This window comes from Pinus tabuliformis, chromosome 8, assembly GCF_031772625.1.
Source record: "Pinus tabuliformis cultivar Carrire ecotype Pingquan chromosome 8, CPIR1, whole genome shotgun sequence".
In the NCBI taxonomy this organism is placed as follows: Eukaryota; Viridiplantae; Streptophyta; class Pinopsida; order Pinales; family Pinaceae; genus Pinus; species Pinus tabuliformis.
Window position 1 is genome coordinate 549964205 of NC_142294.1, and position 13871 is coordinate 549978075.

Below are 13871 nucleotides of genomic sequence, written 5' to 3' on the forward strand. Positions count from 1 at the left end.
TCTGTTATGTTGTCGGTAGAGGATTTTTCATTTTCGAATTCACCACCAAGGAAGACCGTGACCTGGTGTTCAGAAATGGTCTGTATTTCATGGGAAATCAAGGCCTTTTCTTGAACAAATGGACCCCCGACTTCGACCCTTCAGTCGATGTTCCAAAGGAGGTTCCTATTTGGGTCAGGCTCCCCAACCTGCCGATCCATTGCTGGAGCTACCAATCCCTTCAAAAGATTGGAAACGGGTTGGGTCGATTCATTGACAAAGCTGACAATAGGGGCCAATACACCTGCGCAAGAATTTGTGTGGAAGTTGACTTGGAAGCTGGTTTGCCGGAAGCTGTTAAGATTACAGTTGGAGACTGGCATCACTTCCAGAAACTGGACTACGAGCAACTGCCCTTTAAGTGTAGAATCTGTCACAAGCATGGTCACTTCCAAAGAAACTGCCCTAAAGCCCCATCAAGGGACAAGGTGGAGGAAGAAGGATGGAAAGAGATAAAAAAGGGCAAGGTAGTCTCAAAGCCTTCTGAACAGACAAAATCTGGAACAATGGGGAAACCCCAGTCCAATTCTCAGACCAAACCAATCACAAAAGAAGGCCCCCCCTTAGTTGAAAAGGTGAATGTAACAGAGAACCATGAAGAAACTGAAGACCACTCGAATAAACTGAAAGAAACTGTAGAAAATTCATCTGTTCCTCTAGCAGCTGCTGATCAAAGGGGAACCGAAGGTACTGAGGAACACATCAGTCCAGCCTCTGACTCAGGGGGAGAGTCAAAAGAGAGAGACACCAAATCAGATGGCTCGCAAATCACTCCTATCAAGTCGGTTAGGGGTCGGAAATCCAAGAAGAAACAGAGAGAGGAGAAAACTTATCTGGATGTCCTACAAGGCTCCCAGAAAACTCTCAAAGGAATGATGAACACCAGATCCGGGCGCAAGCAGAGCAGGGCTCCAAAAGGAGCCACCACCTCCCAAGTCAGTAAATAATGAAGTACGTCTCCTGGAACTGCAGAGGGTTAGGCAGCAGACTGAAAGAAGAAGCCCTGAAAGACATTGTTAGGATGCATTTGCCTGAAATCCTTCTCATCCAGGAGACAAAGATGGAGGATAATCTGCTCCTCCAAACTAGTAAGACATTCTGGCGTAAAGGTCCCAGAAGAGCTGTCAGTGCTAGGGGCGCCTCTGGCGGGCTTGCCTCCTTCTGGGACAGCTCCAAATATGAATTGATTCAAGAAGAAAACTGCTCTCATTGGATTTTCATCCAGCTCCTCCACAAAGACTCTGGTCAACAAGTAAGTATGTTTAATATTTATGCTCCGGTCCTTCCAGCGGAGAAAAATTTTTGCTGGGACTCGCTTCAGTCCTTTCTTTTATTGCACAAACCAGAAAATATCATTATTGCAGGTGATCTGAATGTCACTCTTGCCATTGATGAGAAAAATGGGGGTACCCCAATAAGGGATCCAGCTAGAGAATGGGTGGAAGACATAATGCTAGACTGGGATCTTGAGGATATCAAGCCTTCTGCTGGGAAATATACCTGGACTAACAAAAGATTAGGGCCCAACCACATAGCTGCTCGTCTAGACAGATTCCTTGTCCAATCCTCTTTCCTTACATGTGGTCTAACAGCCTCTTCTAAAATCCTTCCAAATTGCACTTCTGATCATAAACCTATTAGTCTCGAGCTCTCCCTTGATGGAAACCTTGGTCCAATACCTTTTAGATTCAGTCCTTTGTGGATTCAGCAAGATGGTTTCCATGAAGTGGTTTCTGAAGCTTGGAATCGGCAGATCCTGGGATCCCCATTCTATGTGTGGGAAGAAAAATTGAGGGGCCTTAAAAGAAGACTCAAGGAGTGGGCTAAAACTCTGAAAACACCCACTGCCAAGAGAAAAGAATCCTTAGAAAACCTTGCTGCCCATCAATCTGCAATGGAGAATTCTGTTGTTTCTCAAAGTCTGCTTCAAAGAGAAGTTGAGCTGCAAAAAACTCTCCATAGAGCCAGTAGGGAAGAAGAGGAGTACTGGAGACAAAAATCCAGAAACTTATGGTTACAGGCCGGCGACAAGAATACCAGTTTCTTCCATAAGCAAGCCGAAGCTCGCAAGCAATTCAAATCTATTTCAGAAATTCGTTCCCATGATGCTGTGGTCAAAGATTCTGAAGGCATCAAAAGAGCTGCTTTCACCTTCTTCAAAGAGCTTTATACGGCTCCTGAAAACCCTCCTTTAGACTCCCAAGCCTACCCCTTTGATCTAATCCCTCATTGTGTTCACGATTCTGTTAATTCTATGCTGACTGCTCCGATCAGCATGGATGAGCTCAAGAAGGCTTTGGACTGCATGGAGCCGGATAAAGCTCCTGGGCCTGATGGGTTCAATGCCAGATTTTATCAGACTTGCTGGTCTATAATTAATAAAGATCTTTTGAGAATGGTCAGGAAGTCTCAATCTTGTTCCAAGATCGGAGGCAGCACCAACTCGACCTTCCTTGCCCTGATTCCGAAAGAGAAAGGAGCTTCTGATTTTGGTAGATTTCGGCCCATTTCACTGTGTAACACCAGTTATAAACTGATCACCAAAACAATAGCCAATCGTCTCAAGAATGTTTTGCCGGACATCATTCCAGAAAATCAAGGAGGTTTCATCAAAGGGAGAAAGATTCTGGACAATATTGTGCTGGTGCAAGAAGCAGTTCATTCAAGTTGCCACCGAAAAGAGAAAGGAATGGTGATAAAGCTCGATCTGGAAAATGCCTTTGACAGGGTGAAACACGATTTCCTCTATGCTGTTATGAAGAAACTGGGCTTCTCTATAACCTTCATAAATTGGGTAAAAGCCTGCATTGCCTCCCCTTGGATTGCGCCACTGGTTAATGGCAGATCAACTAAGTTCTTCAATGCCTCAAGGGGTTTAAGACAAGGTTGCCCGCTGTCCCCGCTCCTCTACGCTATTCAAGCCTCTGTGCTTAGCTTCCAACTTGAATGCTGTCAACAAATCCAATCTTTCCCTGGACCCAGAATGGTTCCCAATGTTAAAGACATTAACCATGCCCAATTTGTTGATGATACTCTGTTGCTTGGAGGAGCAAGGATAAATTCTGCAAGATCCTTTAAGAAGGAGTTGGACATCTACAAGGAGGTCTCAGGCAGCAAGATAAACTATCTAAAAAGCACTATCTACGGCTGGAACTGCTCGGTCAAGGAACTGGCTGATATTGCCAGGCTCTTAGAGATGAAAGGAATTCAGACCTGGGAGTTTCTTAAATATCTGGGGATTCCAATCTTCAAATCCATTCCTAAAGTTGCCCACTGGATGCCCCTGCTTGACAAACTAAAATTTAGAATTCAAGCTTGGGGAGCCACTTGGCTGAACAATGCGGGGAAGGTTATCCTGATGAAATCTGTTCTCATAAGTATACCTCTTTATCAACACTCCATTCTGCTTGCCCCCAAAACCTTCCTCAGTAAAATGGACAGTCTGCTGAGAAGATTCCTCTGGGAAGGGGGGGAAAATAATGAAAAAAGACTTCATTTAGTTAAATGGGACACTATTAAAAAACCAATTCTGGAAGGAGGTCTTCAATTAAGAGATCTGGGTGCCCAGAATCTCTCCCTGGGCTCCAAAATTCTATGGAATATTGTTGCTGGAAAGGCTAGCTGGAGTAAGAGAGTACTGTGGAAGAAATACTTCAATGGACAGCGGCTGAGGTGTTTGGACCAGCCCCCAAAAACCATTAAAGGTTCTCCGATCTTCAAACTCTGTCTTTCTGCTATGGAGCATTTCAGTCACAACCTTTACTGGATACCAGGTAATGGGAAAAAAATCAGAATTTGGGATGATCCAATCCTTGGTGAACAGCCTCTGAACCATGTTGAAGGCCTGACAAACATTAAAATCTGGCTACAGTCCAACAACCTGAATACCCTGTGGGACATTTCAACTTGGACGGATGATACTGGAAGACGATGGGATAGTTGGTACCTGGGAGAGATTCCCCAAACGCTGCAGGTTGAAGCTGCGCTTCTTTTAGATAAGCTCCAAGGAAAATCTCCAATCAAAGCAACAGCTAAGGACAAAAGAGGGTGGGGCTCCCTCACTGGCAATTTCACAATCGCTGAAGGTTACAAAAGTATGACAGCAATTCCTAATGTCCCTCCTGACCCTACTCAATGGAGATTTATCTGGGCCTTTCTGTCGCTCCCTAAAATTGACTTCTTCTGCTGGACGTTAGCTCATAACAGCATTCTCACTAGAGATATTCTGAGAAAACGTGGAATGGAAGGGCCTTCCAGATGCCCTTTGTGTGTGTCAGAGGAAGAGTCTGCTAACCATCTGTTGTTGCTTTGCCCTTTTGCCCGTGATGTCTGGAGGGGGGTCCTGAGGTCAGGGGCTGACAAAGTTGAGCTTCCTGGTAACATTCCTAACCTGCTTCACAACTGGGCCAATTTATCTCCGTTCGATCTTTCTAAAAAATGCCTCCTCAAGACAGCCTGGATATGGATCCCTAAATTCACCTGCTGGAAGCTGTGGTTGGAGAGGAACAATAGGCTGTTCAGGGATGAAAAATGTACTCCTGGCAAAATTATCATTAAAATCCAAGCTTTATTGGGAGAGACTTTGGATACCAAACCTGCATTAAGGAATGAAGCAGCTCTGGAAAGTGAGGAGGAGCTTTGGCTCAAAGATCTTGTTCCAAATTATGTTTTCAAGCCCATGCCCCCTGCAATTTCCCAAGCTAATTGGGAAATCCGCCTGGAAGAACAGGAGTTTATCAAATGGCGCTCTGCATTGGAGGAACACTGCCTTTTCTTCGACGGGGCCTCTAAAGGCAACCCCGGAGCTGCGGGTGGGGGTGGGGTTCTGCTGAATCCGAATGGATCAACTGAGTTTCGGTTCCAATGGGGGTTGGGCATCGAATCTAATAACAGAGCTGAAGCTCTGGCTCTGTGGCAAGGGCTTAATCTGGCTATCAAAAGGAACCTTCTGACTCTGTCGGTCTTTGGAGACTCCAGGCTGATCATCCAAGCGTTGAACCTCAACTCAAATCCCTCGCAGATTCACTTAGTCTCCATTTTCAAGAAAATCAGGTTTACTCTGGCCCAGTTCCGAAAAATATCCCTTTTCCATATTCTGAGGCACCTGAACACTCAAGCTGATCTTGAAGCCAATCTGGGCTCTACCCGTTGCAGAAGATCCCTGTTAGTCAACTCTGATGAGTCTAATTGCATCATTCCTTAATCTCCTATTGGAAGTGGTTTTGTTTCCAGAGAACGCGTGCTTCAGGATTCAGCTCCTCTATTCTCATCAGTTGCATCCATAGGCGTGGCGGGTTACGACAAAGAAGACGTGAAGGCCAGAACATCCGATCCATATGAACTGCTGTCCAACTGGACGGTTGGGAACTCAAAGAACGTTTGCTAGCGGTGGTATGGGATTGTTTGCAAAAACAGCAGAGTGGCTCGCATAAATCTTAAGGTTTTGATCTCGGTCTCTTTTGGATCGACAAGCCAACATGTGGGCAAGCAATAGACGGTCTCCGGTTTCTGAAATGGAGGTTCGACGTTATGCAAAGCCTCCTTGGATCGATCCTTTCTCAACTGCCAATTCAGGATTGTAAATTCTATTAAGTTTTCAGACACTATTGTAATGCTCCAGTCCGCGGCAGCTGTTTTGCCGCTCAATAAAAATTTTAACCGTTACAGTCTAAAAGAAAAACAATAAGTCTCAGGGGGATCCCATCCTTATGAATCTTCGAAAGACCATAAATTTTGGGGGTGAGAGGGTTGCTTTCGATAAGCTTTTGGCTAAAATGATTAAGAGCATTATTAGATTTTATGGCAAATACAACTTTTTTAAAAACTTCTTTTACAAGAATCATATTAAGCTTAATGTAACTACCATTTTTATAAAAATGGTCTATCATTTTATTAACCTAATCAACTTTATCTAAAATAACAACAACCCCATTTTTAAAATTAAATTAATTAAATTATTTATTATACCTATAAATATAGGTATAAATATTCTTTATTCTATTTTATTTTGTAATATTTATATAATTTAGCTAAATTAAAACGTTAACCAACCACACATAGCATTACATCTCTTCTCTAGCAATGTGAGGGTGTGTACTCTATTCCACCCTATACGGATGGCAAGAAATTAAGGTGGATACATATGTGAAATCAAAAGGGAAGGGGCCCATTTAGATGTCATTGCCTACATAAGCCACTGGGCAAAGGAAGGAAAGCCCTATTTCCAATCCTATTGCATAGTAAATGCGGCCCGACATGGGGCCGACCCGACATGGGGCTGATATAACACGATATAAAACGCTGCTATTTTTTTTTCTCTCTTATCACCGCTCGACATGTTATAACGTGTTATATCAGCCCCATGTCAGGCCGGATTTACTATGCAATAGGGTTGGAAATAGGGCTTTCGGCAAAGGAATGGAGTGACGAGTAAGTCAATGACGGTTCTGACATGTGAGGTCAGAGGGAAAGAGGGAACAAGGAGCTCGTTTTGACCATATGCTCGTACAAGAGGGCTCTCCAAATTCAACACGTTAACGTTCCATGCAGTACGAGATACTCCAAGGCGTTCATATAAAATTATATTTCATATTTTTTTTATGGTTATTTTATTACTATAGTATGATTTTTTAGTTGGGTAATTGTAATGTAATGAATAATGTATATTATGTTTTTTTAATTGGTATCATAAAAAAACAAATAGTTACCAAAGTCAAAAACAGTGTGTGGAAAATATTAACAAAAAAATTTAAATTAAAAAAAAAAAAATTATTATTATTATAATTGTATATAGAAAATATAATTATATGAAATTGATTTTACTCAATACATAATTTTTAATACGAGTAATTTTAATGTTTAAATAAAATAAAAACATAATGACAATAACTCTATAGTTTTACTTTAGATCTTATCATTATAATATTTTTTCATCTATTCTAAAATTCGTGTATTTTATGTTTTTAGTCTAGATCTTATCAATATTATACTTGTTCATCTATTTTAAAATTAGTGTATTCCATTTATGAAAATCATCTTATATGAACTTTAATTTAGATGTGTCTATGGATTGTTATTTGCAATTTTATCTTAATATCCACCATATACTTAGAGGGATCAAATCTTTAAATGCACACATATTTCCTCAAGTTTTTTCCCTTTTTTCCCTTCACTTTGAGGGATTTGATCCATCTCCACATGAAGTTAAAATGGATTTATGTTGGCTCTTTATAGACATATTACACATACCTTTTATACTTGATAACTCATTGTTAAAAATATTTATCCATAAAAAACTTCTAGTTTTATGTGTAGGGTGAATTTTGAAATATTTCGCTTAACTTGAACATTGAAATATTGTATTTATGGTGGAAAAAAAAATGATATTAATATATTTTTTAAATTCCACTTAAAAGCATTGAGGGAGTTATCCATCCCTATATATATATATATAGTTTTGCTTTCAATTTTATATATATATATATATATATATGAAATAAAAATTTGTTTACTTTCAATATATATATATATATATATATATATATATATATATATATAAAAGTTATGGTGGACATTGAATAATTTATTTACCAGAGGAAATTCAAATATTATTTGCTGTTACTATTTTTGTAATTCCCTATTGTCAATTCCAGGTTGAATTCAAAAGGAACTATAATCTTCCTCATTGTAGGTTGTTTATCTTTTGGTGTAATAATAATTTTTTCACTTTCAATTCTTTTATATAGATAGATTAATAAATAAATAAAGTGGATATTAATTTTTTTATTAATATTTTTTTTTTAAATGCCACTTGTTAACTCCATGTTAAAAGTTGAAAAAATATGACACATCTCCTAAATTGAAAAAGCACCAAAAAGCACTTACATGCAAAATAAGAAATGTTCTACTTTCAAATGCTATATATATATATATATATATATATATATATATATATATATATCACGCACGCACACAAATATAGCACACATATATAAAGTTGACGGTAAAACATTTTATTTAAAATAGGCATTGAAATATTTTATTTATGGGCCACCTTGAAATATTATTTTTTGCTATAATTAATCATTTCTTAATGTCACATGTTAACTTCATGTTGAGTAATGAAGGAATTACACATGTCCTTCATATTGGGATATAGAAAGTGTATTTCAACACAACAAAGATAGAAGACATCTAATTCTCTATTGTTAATAATAAAAAAGAAGACATTACATTTAAGCACATCCAAACATGCAATCTGTTACCCCTCTAAGTTGTTTATAACACAAACTAGTTGGTTGGAGAATCACTACAAGTACCACAATAAAGACTATCTCCATGACACAATGCAAAGTTGGAGAATCACCTAAGAGTAGGGAACGTTGGTGGAAGCTAAAATAAGACAAAACACCAACTCTTGGCTCTTGAAAGCATGATCAATATGCATAAAGTAGGATAAAATCCCTCAAGGTGCAAACCCATTTTAGATTGCAAAAAATTGAAGAAATATTTGCACCTTAAGGGCTTTGATCCCCCTCTATGCAAGATAGATCCACAGTTAAGATGGATCTACATTGGTTTAAGGTTACAAAATAGTTAAATGTCAATTTATTTTTTAATGTGGTTCATGGATAGTAGGTGGCCGGTACATCCACGGGAAAATCCAGGTAGATCAACCTAAAGGGATCTACCCGTCGACCAAACTAGCAGGGCCTAACCCCAAGGGCGTTGAGAAGATTTGACCCCATGACCTCCTGACTGGTGAGGTACTTAGTAATGGGAACTCGACAAATTGAGCTACCCCTTTAGGCATTTAAATGTCAAATTGTTACATTGATGTATGATATATTTTAATTGTGTGAAAATAGCCTTCTTTATTGTAGCAATTTGAATATTTAATTTATTAGGTGTACATACCCATGTTCTTCATAATAGAATTTGTAACCTACAACATTATATATCTATATATAGATATATATATATATATAATTTCATCACTTGGTTGGTGTTCTCCTTTTCCTGAAAGGGGGAATGAACATTCAACAAAATAAACATATAAGGTGTTTCAGTGTAGATTCATCATAACTTTGAATTTACAATGTGCAAAGAGGAATAATTGACATGCAAATATTATTATTATTATTGCTAATAAACATTATAATTGTGTGTGTTTGTATGTGTGTGTCATGCAAATTAGCAATAATAATAATATTTGCATGTCAATGATTCCTCTTTAGGCACATAGTAAATTCAAAGTTATGATGAATCTACACCGAAACACCTTATATGAAACACCTTATATATTTATTATGTTGAATGTTCCTTTCCCCTTTAAGGAAAAGGAGAATACCAACCAAGGGATGGAATAATATGTCATCCATTTAAATGAAAATTTTCATGAAGAGCTTAAGCATGCATGTGTTTGTGTTCTCTACCATTGAAGAAAGAAAGAGGCATTAGATAGAGACATATCACCTAGGTTTTTGTGTGCATCATTATTGAATGAAGAAATAGTCTCACATAGTACAAAGGAGAATGAAGTTAAATAAAAGATTAAAGAAGATAACCCCACACAAAGGAGAATGAAGTTAAAGAGAAGATGGATAAGAAAGAGCCTTGCCTTAGACAAACTAGAATTAAATTAAAAAAACGATGAAGAAAGAATTACAATTGAGGCTTGATGGGGTCTTATTTTTTAATCAAATGACATTTCTTGAATGCCCCAACTCACCAAGTGGGTTTAATCCTTTATTTCTAGTTACTTGTACTAACCTTAGGGAAGTGGGTGATAAAGAGGGATTTACATTGGAATGCTATATGTTCATAATGTAAAGGTAACTTCCATGGGTAATCCTTGGCTGTCACATTTATCTTTATTGGGAAGTCAATTTGGAGAATTCCATTTCCATACAATGTTGGAAGAAGTGATAATATGCCAGTCTATTTTTCTTGATTCCTAACATGGAGCTTTCTGTTGGCATTTCTATAAAACTCTTTTAGTAATTCAAAACCCCAAAATTGTAGGGGAAGATTAGGGATCCTTACCCATACTAAAATTCTAGAAAGGGACTTTTAAGAAGGTTAAAAAATGATAGCATATAAAAATTAAATTCACCTTAGTGACTTAGATTATAACGATTAGCAACTTTGTTTTTATTAGATTTTAGGGTCTTAAATAAATAAGACCTCTTGGACTATACTTTAAAATATTGAAATCTCATTGTGACAGTTGACTCGATTATTCATAACAATTATTTATATTGCATAAATATCTCTCATGTTCTTTGTAATGTAGTTTATCTAGAGTATATAGATCTTGTATCATGGTATCAGAGTGGAATCAAGCCTAGTACTTGTCATGCATATTATATATATGTTTTCTTTTTTTTGCATAGTTAAGTATGCTCTTCTCTTAGATTCAATGATGATCAACAAAATTTAAAAGGCTTGATAAAAAGGCTAGATTCTCATAAAAGTCTTTTAAGGGGCCAAATCATGACCAATTTATGTAGTGTTCATGAATCAAAGGAGATTAAGGTCAATTCTATTTGTTCCTCCATGCAAGATTAATCATATTATTTTATTTACAACATGAGGGAAAAAATTTCAATAATATGAAGTTGTTATGATACCAATCTATTTGATCCATTATCTACAAGTCACCATAATATTTCCTTTTCAAGCTCCCATTCTTAACAATTTCGAAATGAGCTACAATATGGCTTGATCCATTTCCATGACTTGTTGAGTCACCAAAATCTCTTATAGTTGTCACATCAAATACAAAAAATATGAATTGAAGGATTCGAACCCCTAGTCAATGGAGTCACCATGAAACATTGAAGGAGTTGAATACTTGAGTCACCTTTCATGTTTACAAAGCCACATTGCAAAGAAAACATTTGTCGATGTTAAGGGCATCATGATATCAGTGGAAAGAAGCTTCCAAATCAAATCGAATGCTAAAGGAGGTTGAGTTCCTTGATTTCTCATCATTATTAATTGTTTTAGAATTGCTTCTTTGCATTCCTTCTTAAACCTTCATTATATACAAAAAATTAATCATATATTTCTAATTTCAAAAGGGGAAAATCTAAATATTGAGGTTTGTAATAATTAATTTGCTTTCAAAATTTTTGGAATTCAATGGAAATTATGTTACAAATTTTAGTTTTCAGAGCAAGTAAAAGAGTATTATATATTTTTATATTTTTATTAGGATGTTAACCATGGAAATTCAATTATAGAAATAGTCAAGTTTTAATTTCCACAACTATAAAGTAAAATTTAGATGTAGCTAATGAACAAAAGCCTTAGGAGAATAGTAAAGATGATTGAGCAATCATTGACAAATCTTACTAGAGTACTAGAATTGCAAACCAAATATGATAAATCTAATGCCATTATTGACCTTACCCTCTTAGTTTCAAACCTACATAATGTAGATCTAAAAAAATCATCCAAGGAAATATGGGATAATTTGAATTCATTCTTTGGAGTAAAACCAGTAAATGCAAAGTTAACTCTAAAAACTATTTAGTTTCAAGATGGTTAACAAAGTCACTATGTATACTACACATAAACAATATGATATCTAACCTGAGACATCTAGTATAATTCAAGGCAATGGTAAATAAAGAGGATACCAAAACCATTATATTAAATAGTCTACCTACTAAATACAACATTGTTCTTAAGTTTACATTCAATAAGATACCTTCTCAAACTTTATAAGATATGATTATTGCTTTCTTTGTTGAAGAAAAGTGAACTATTGTAGTCAATTCAAAAGGTGCTCCTTAGTAGAAGATTGCATTATACTCCAACTACAATATTACCATACCAACTAAAGAAATGGGAGATAGAATGTCATTATTGCAAAAGAAATAGGTCACACTTCCTAGAACTAAATATTTTGATCTAATGATTTTCTCACTAGAAGGATCAAAGACAAATCACATATAACAAATGTAGCCATTGTTGGAGATCCATAAAATTCTAATAGTAGTGATAACCTTATTGAAGAAAGGGTATTTTACCCATTTTAACAAGCCTGCACTTTGAAGACATGAAGGTAAATATGTAGATATTATTTAGTATGAATGGTTGACTAGATAATTCATGAGTTTGTCAACCTTGGGAATTATACTCTCAAAAGGGTAATGAGATGGTCAAATGAAGGACTATGGATGTCACTCAGTATGAATAGTTATCTAATAATTTAGGAGATATGTAACTTGGGAGTTTGGGGAGGTGGAATCCAAGAATTGGAGAATTGCACCTCTACAAGGCTTACAATGTAGTTTGATGGAGCTCTCCATAGTCCAATAGATATTTTCTAAATAACAAGATTTTGAAGAATATTTGGTTCTAGTTATTTATGATATTTTATTTTCAATTATTATGTGTTTGATTTCAATAATTTTTTCTTTCATTATTATAAGCCTTAAGAAGTGTGGTCAGAATATAAGGCTTACATGTGTAATAAAATCATTAAGAGGATTAGGTTACAAAAGTTAAGGTTTTTGTTGTTATTAATTATTAGGGTTTATATATATAAGACCTATGAAACTCTTTATAAGAGAGGTCAATTTTATAGTATTAATTGTAAAGAATATCAGTAATATCAATTAATGTTATTGCATAAATATCTCTCATGTGCTTTTCTATGTAACCTATCGATGGTTTCTAAGTCTCATTACAAGAAGTTGGGAACCATGAATTCATGGAAAATTTGTGTAACAACGCCTGGTTGATTTTCCATGTAAATAAAATAAGACCAAGGTCATGGGACACGTATTCCAACCTGAATGTTGGGAAAAACATAGTGATGAGTATCACTGGTGATTAATTAATGGCTATGGAAATCGGAAAAGGAAAAGTGGTAATAATTGACATTTTATTTATGAAATAAAGGAAAATAGGAGAAAATTAAGATGAAGAGACATAAATTTGCATGAGAGTAAATTAGAGGAAAAATGAAGGAAAATCAAGAAAATAGAGGCATTAATGATAAAAAGGCTTTTGAGGATTAGTTCACAACTTTTTCTGGTTAAACTTTTGTAAGTTTATATTTGGAGCTCACCTCTATTCTCTCACTCTCTCATACTCTTGCACACTTAGAGTATTCTTGGAGAATTCTTTGAGCACTTTTCCATGCATTAGATTTGGAGAAAGAAGGCAAAGAAAAGTAGGAAAGCACAAGGGAATAGTTGGATCAACAACTACAAGTAGATTGCTTTGCAGGTAACATGTTGCATGTGTTATTTCCTTGTTGATTTCTGGATGCATGGTATATCCATGTGATTTTTTGGTTATATGTTGTCATTGACATGGATATTTTCCTAGATTTATAGTGGTTTTAGCCTTGCCTTACCATTTCCTGGATAGACATGGTGTTGTGGGTTTTCCACTCGTTGTTTTTTTATTGGTGCTCTTGTGGTTGTGGGTTGGAACAAACACTCTAGAAGCCCTGGAACATCTTGGGAATTACTGGTCCTGGAGCCTAGGCTGGAATAAACACTCTAAAGCCCTTGATGGGTTGAGTTACTAGTCCTTGGATCCGGGCTGGACAAACACTCTGGAGCCATGGAAGGTTGTGGGTTGAGTTACTAGTTCCTGGAGCCCTTGAAAACTTAGGTAGAGACCAAGCTAGTTGGTGTTAGTGATGTTCGACCGTAGAGGTGAAATCACTCTGGTTTAGGGTTGACATGGTTTGGACTCTAGAAGCCCTGGGTTGGATTTGTTTTGATTTATTCCATGACATCCCACATTCATGTTTGGAATATGGTGTAGGGGTGATTGAATGAAAGAGAGATTTGGTTTAGCGCAAT

The 13871-nt window shown here is 36.6% G+C and overlaps 1 protein-coding gene across 1 annotated transcript in view; it reads left to right on the forward strand.

Annotated features, from left to right (window-relative positions):
• Positions 1-1099: 1099 nt before the first annotated feature.
• The window catches only part of LOC149236617 (uncharacterized), a 40298-nt gene continuing 27526 nt past the window's right edge, over positions 1100-13871 (forward strand). Inside the window, exons 1-4 of the mRNA XM_089368976.1 lie at positions 1100-1813; positions 2060-2531; positions 2691-5091; positions 5272-5416. Of these exons, the coding sequence (XP_089225102.1) occupies positions 1100-1813; positions 2060-2531; positions 2691-5091; positions 5272-5416 (3732 nt within the window). The remainder of the gene's footprint in view (positions 1814-2059; positions 2532-2690; positions 5092-5271; positions 5417-13871) is intronic.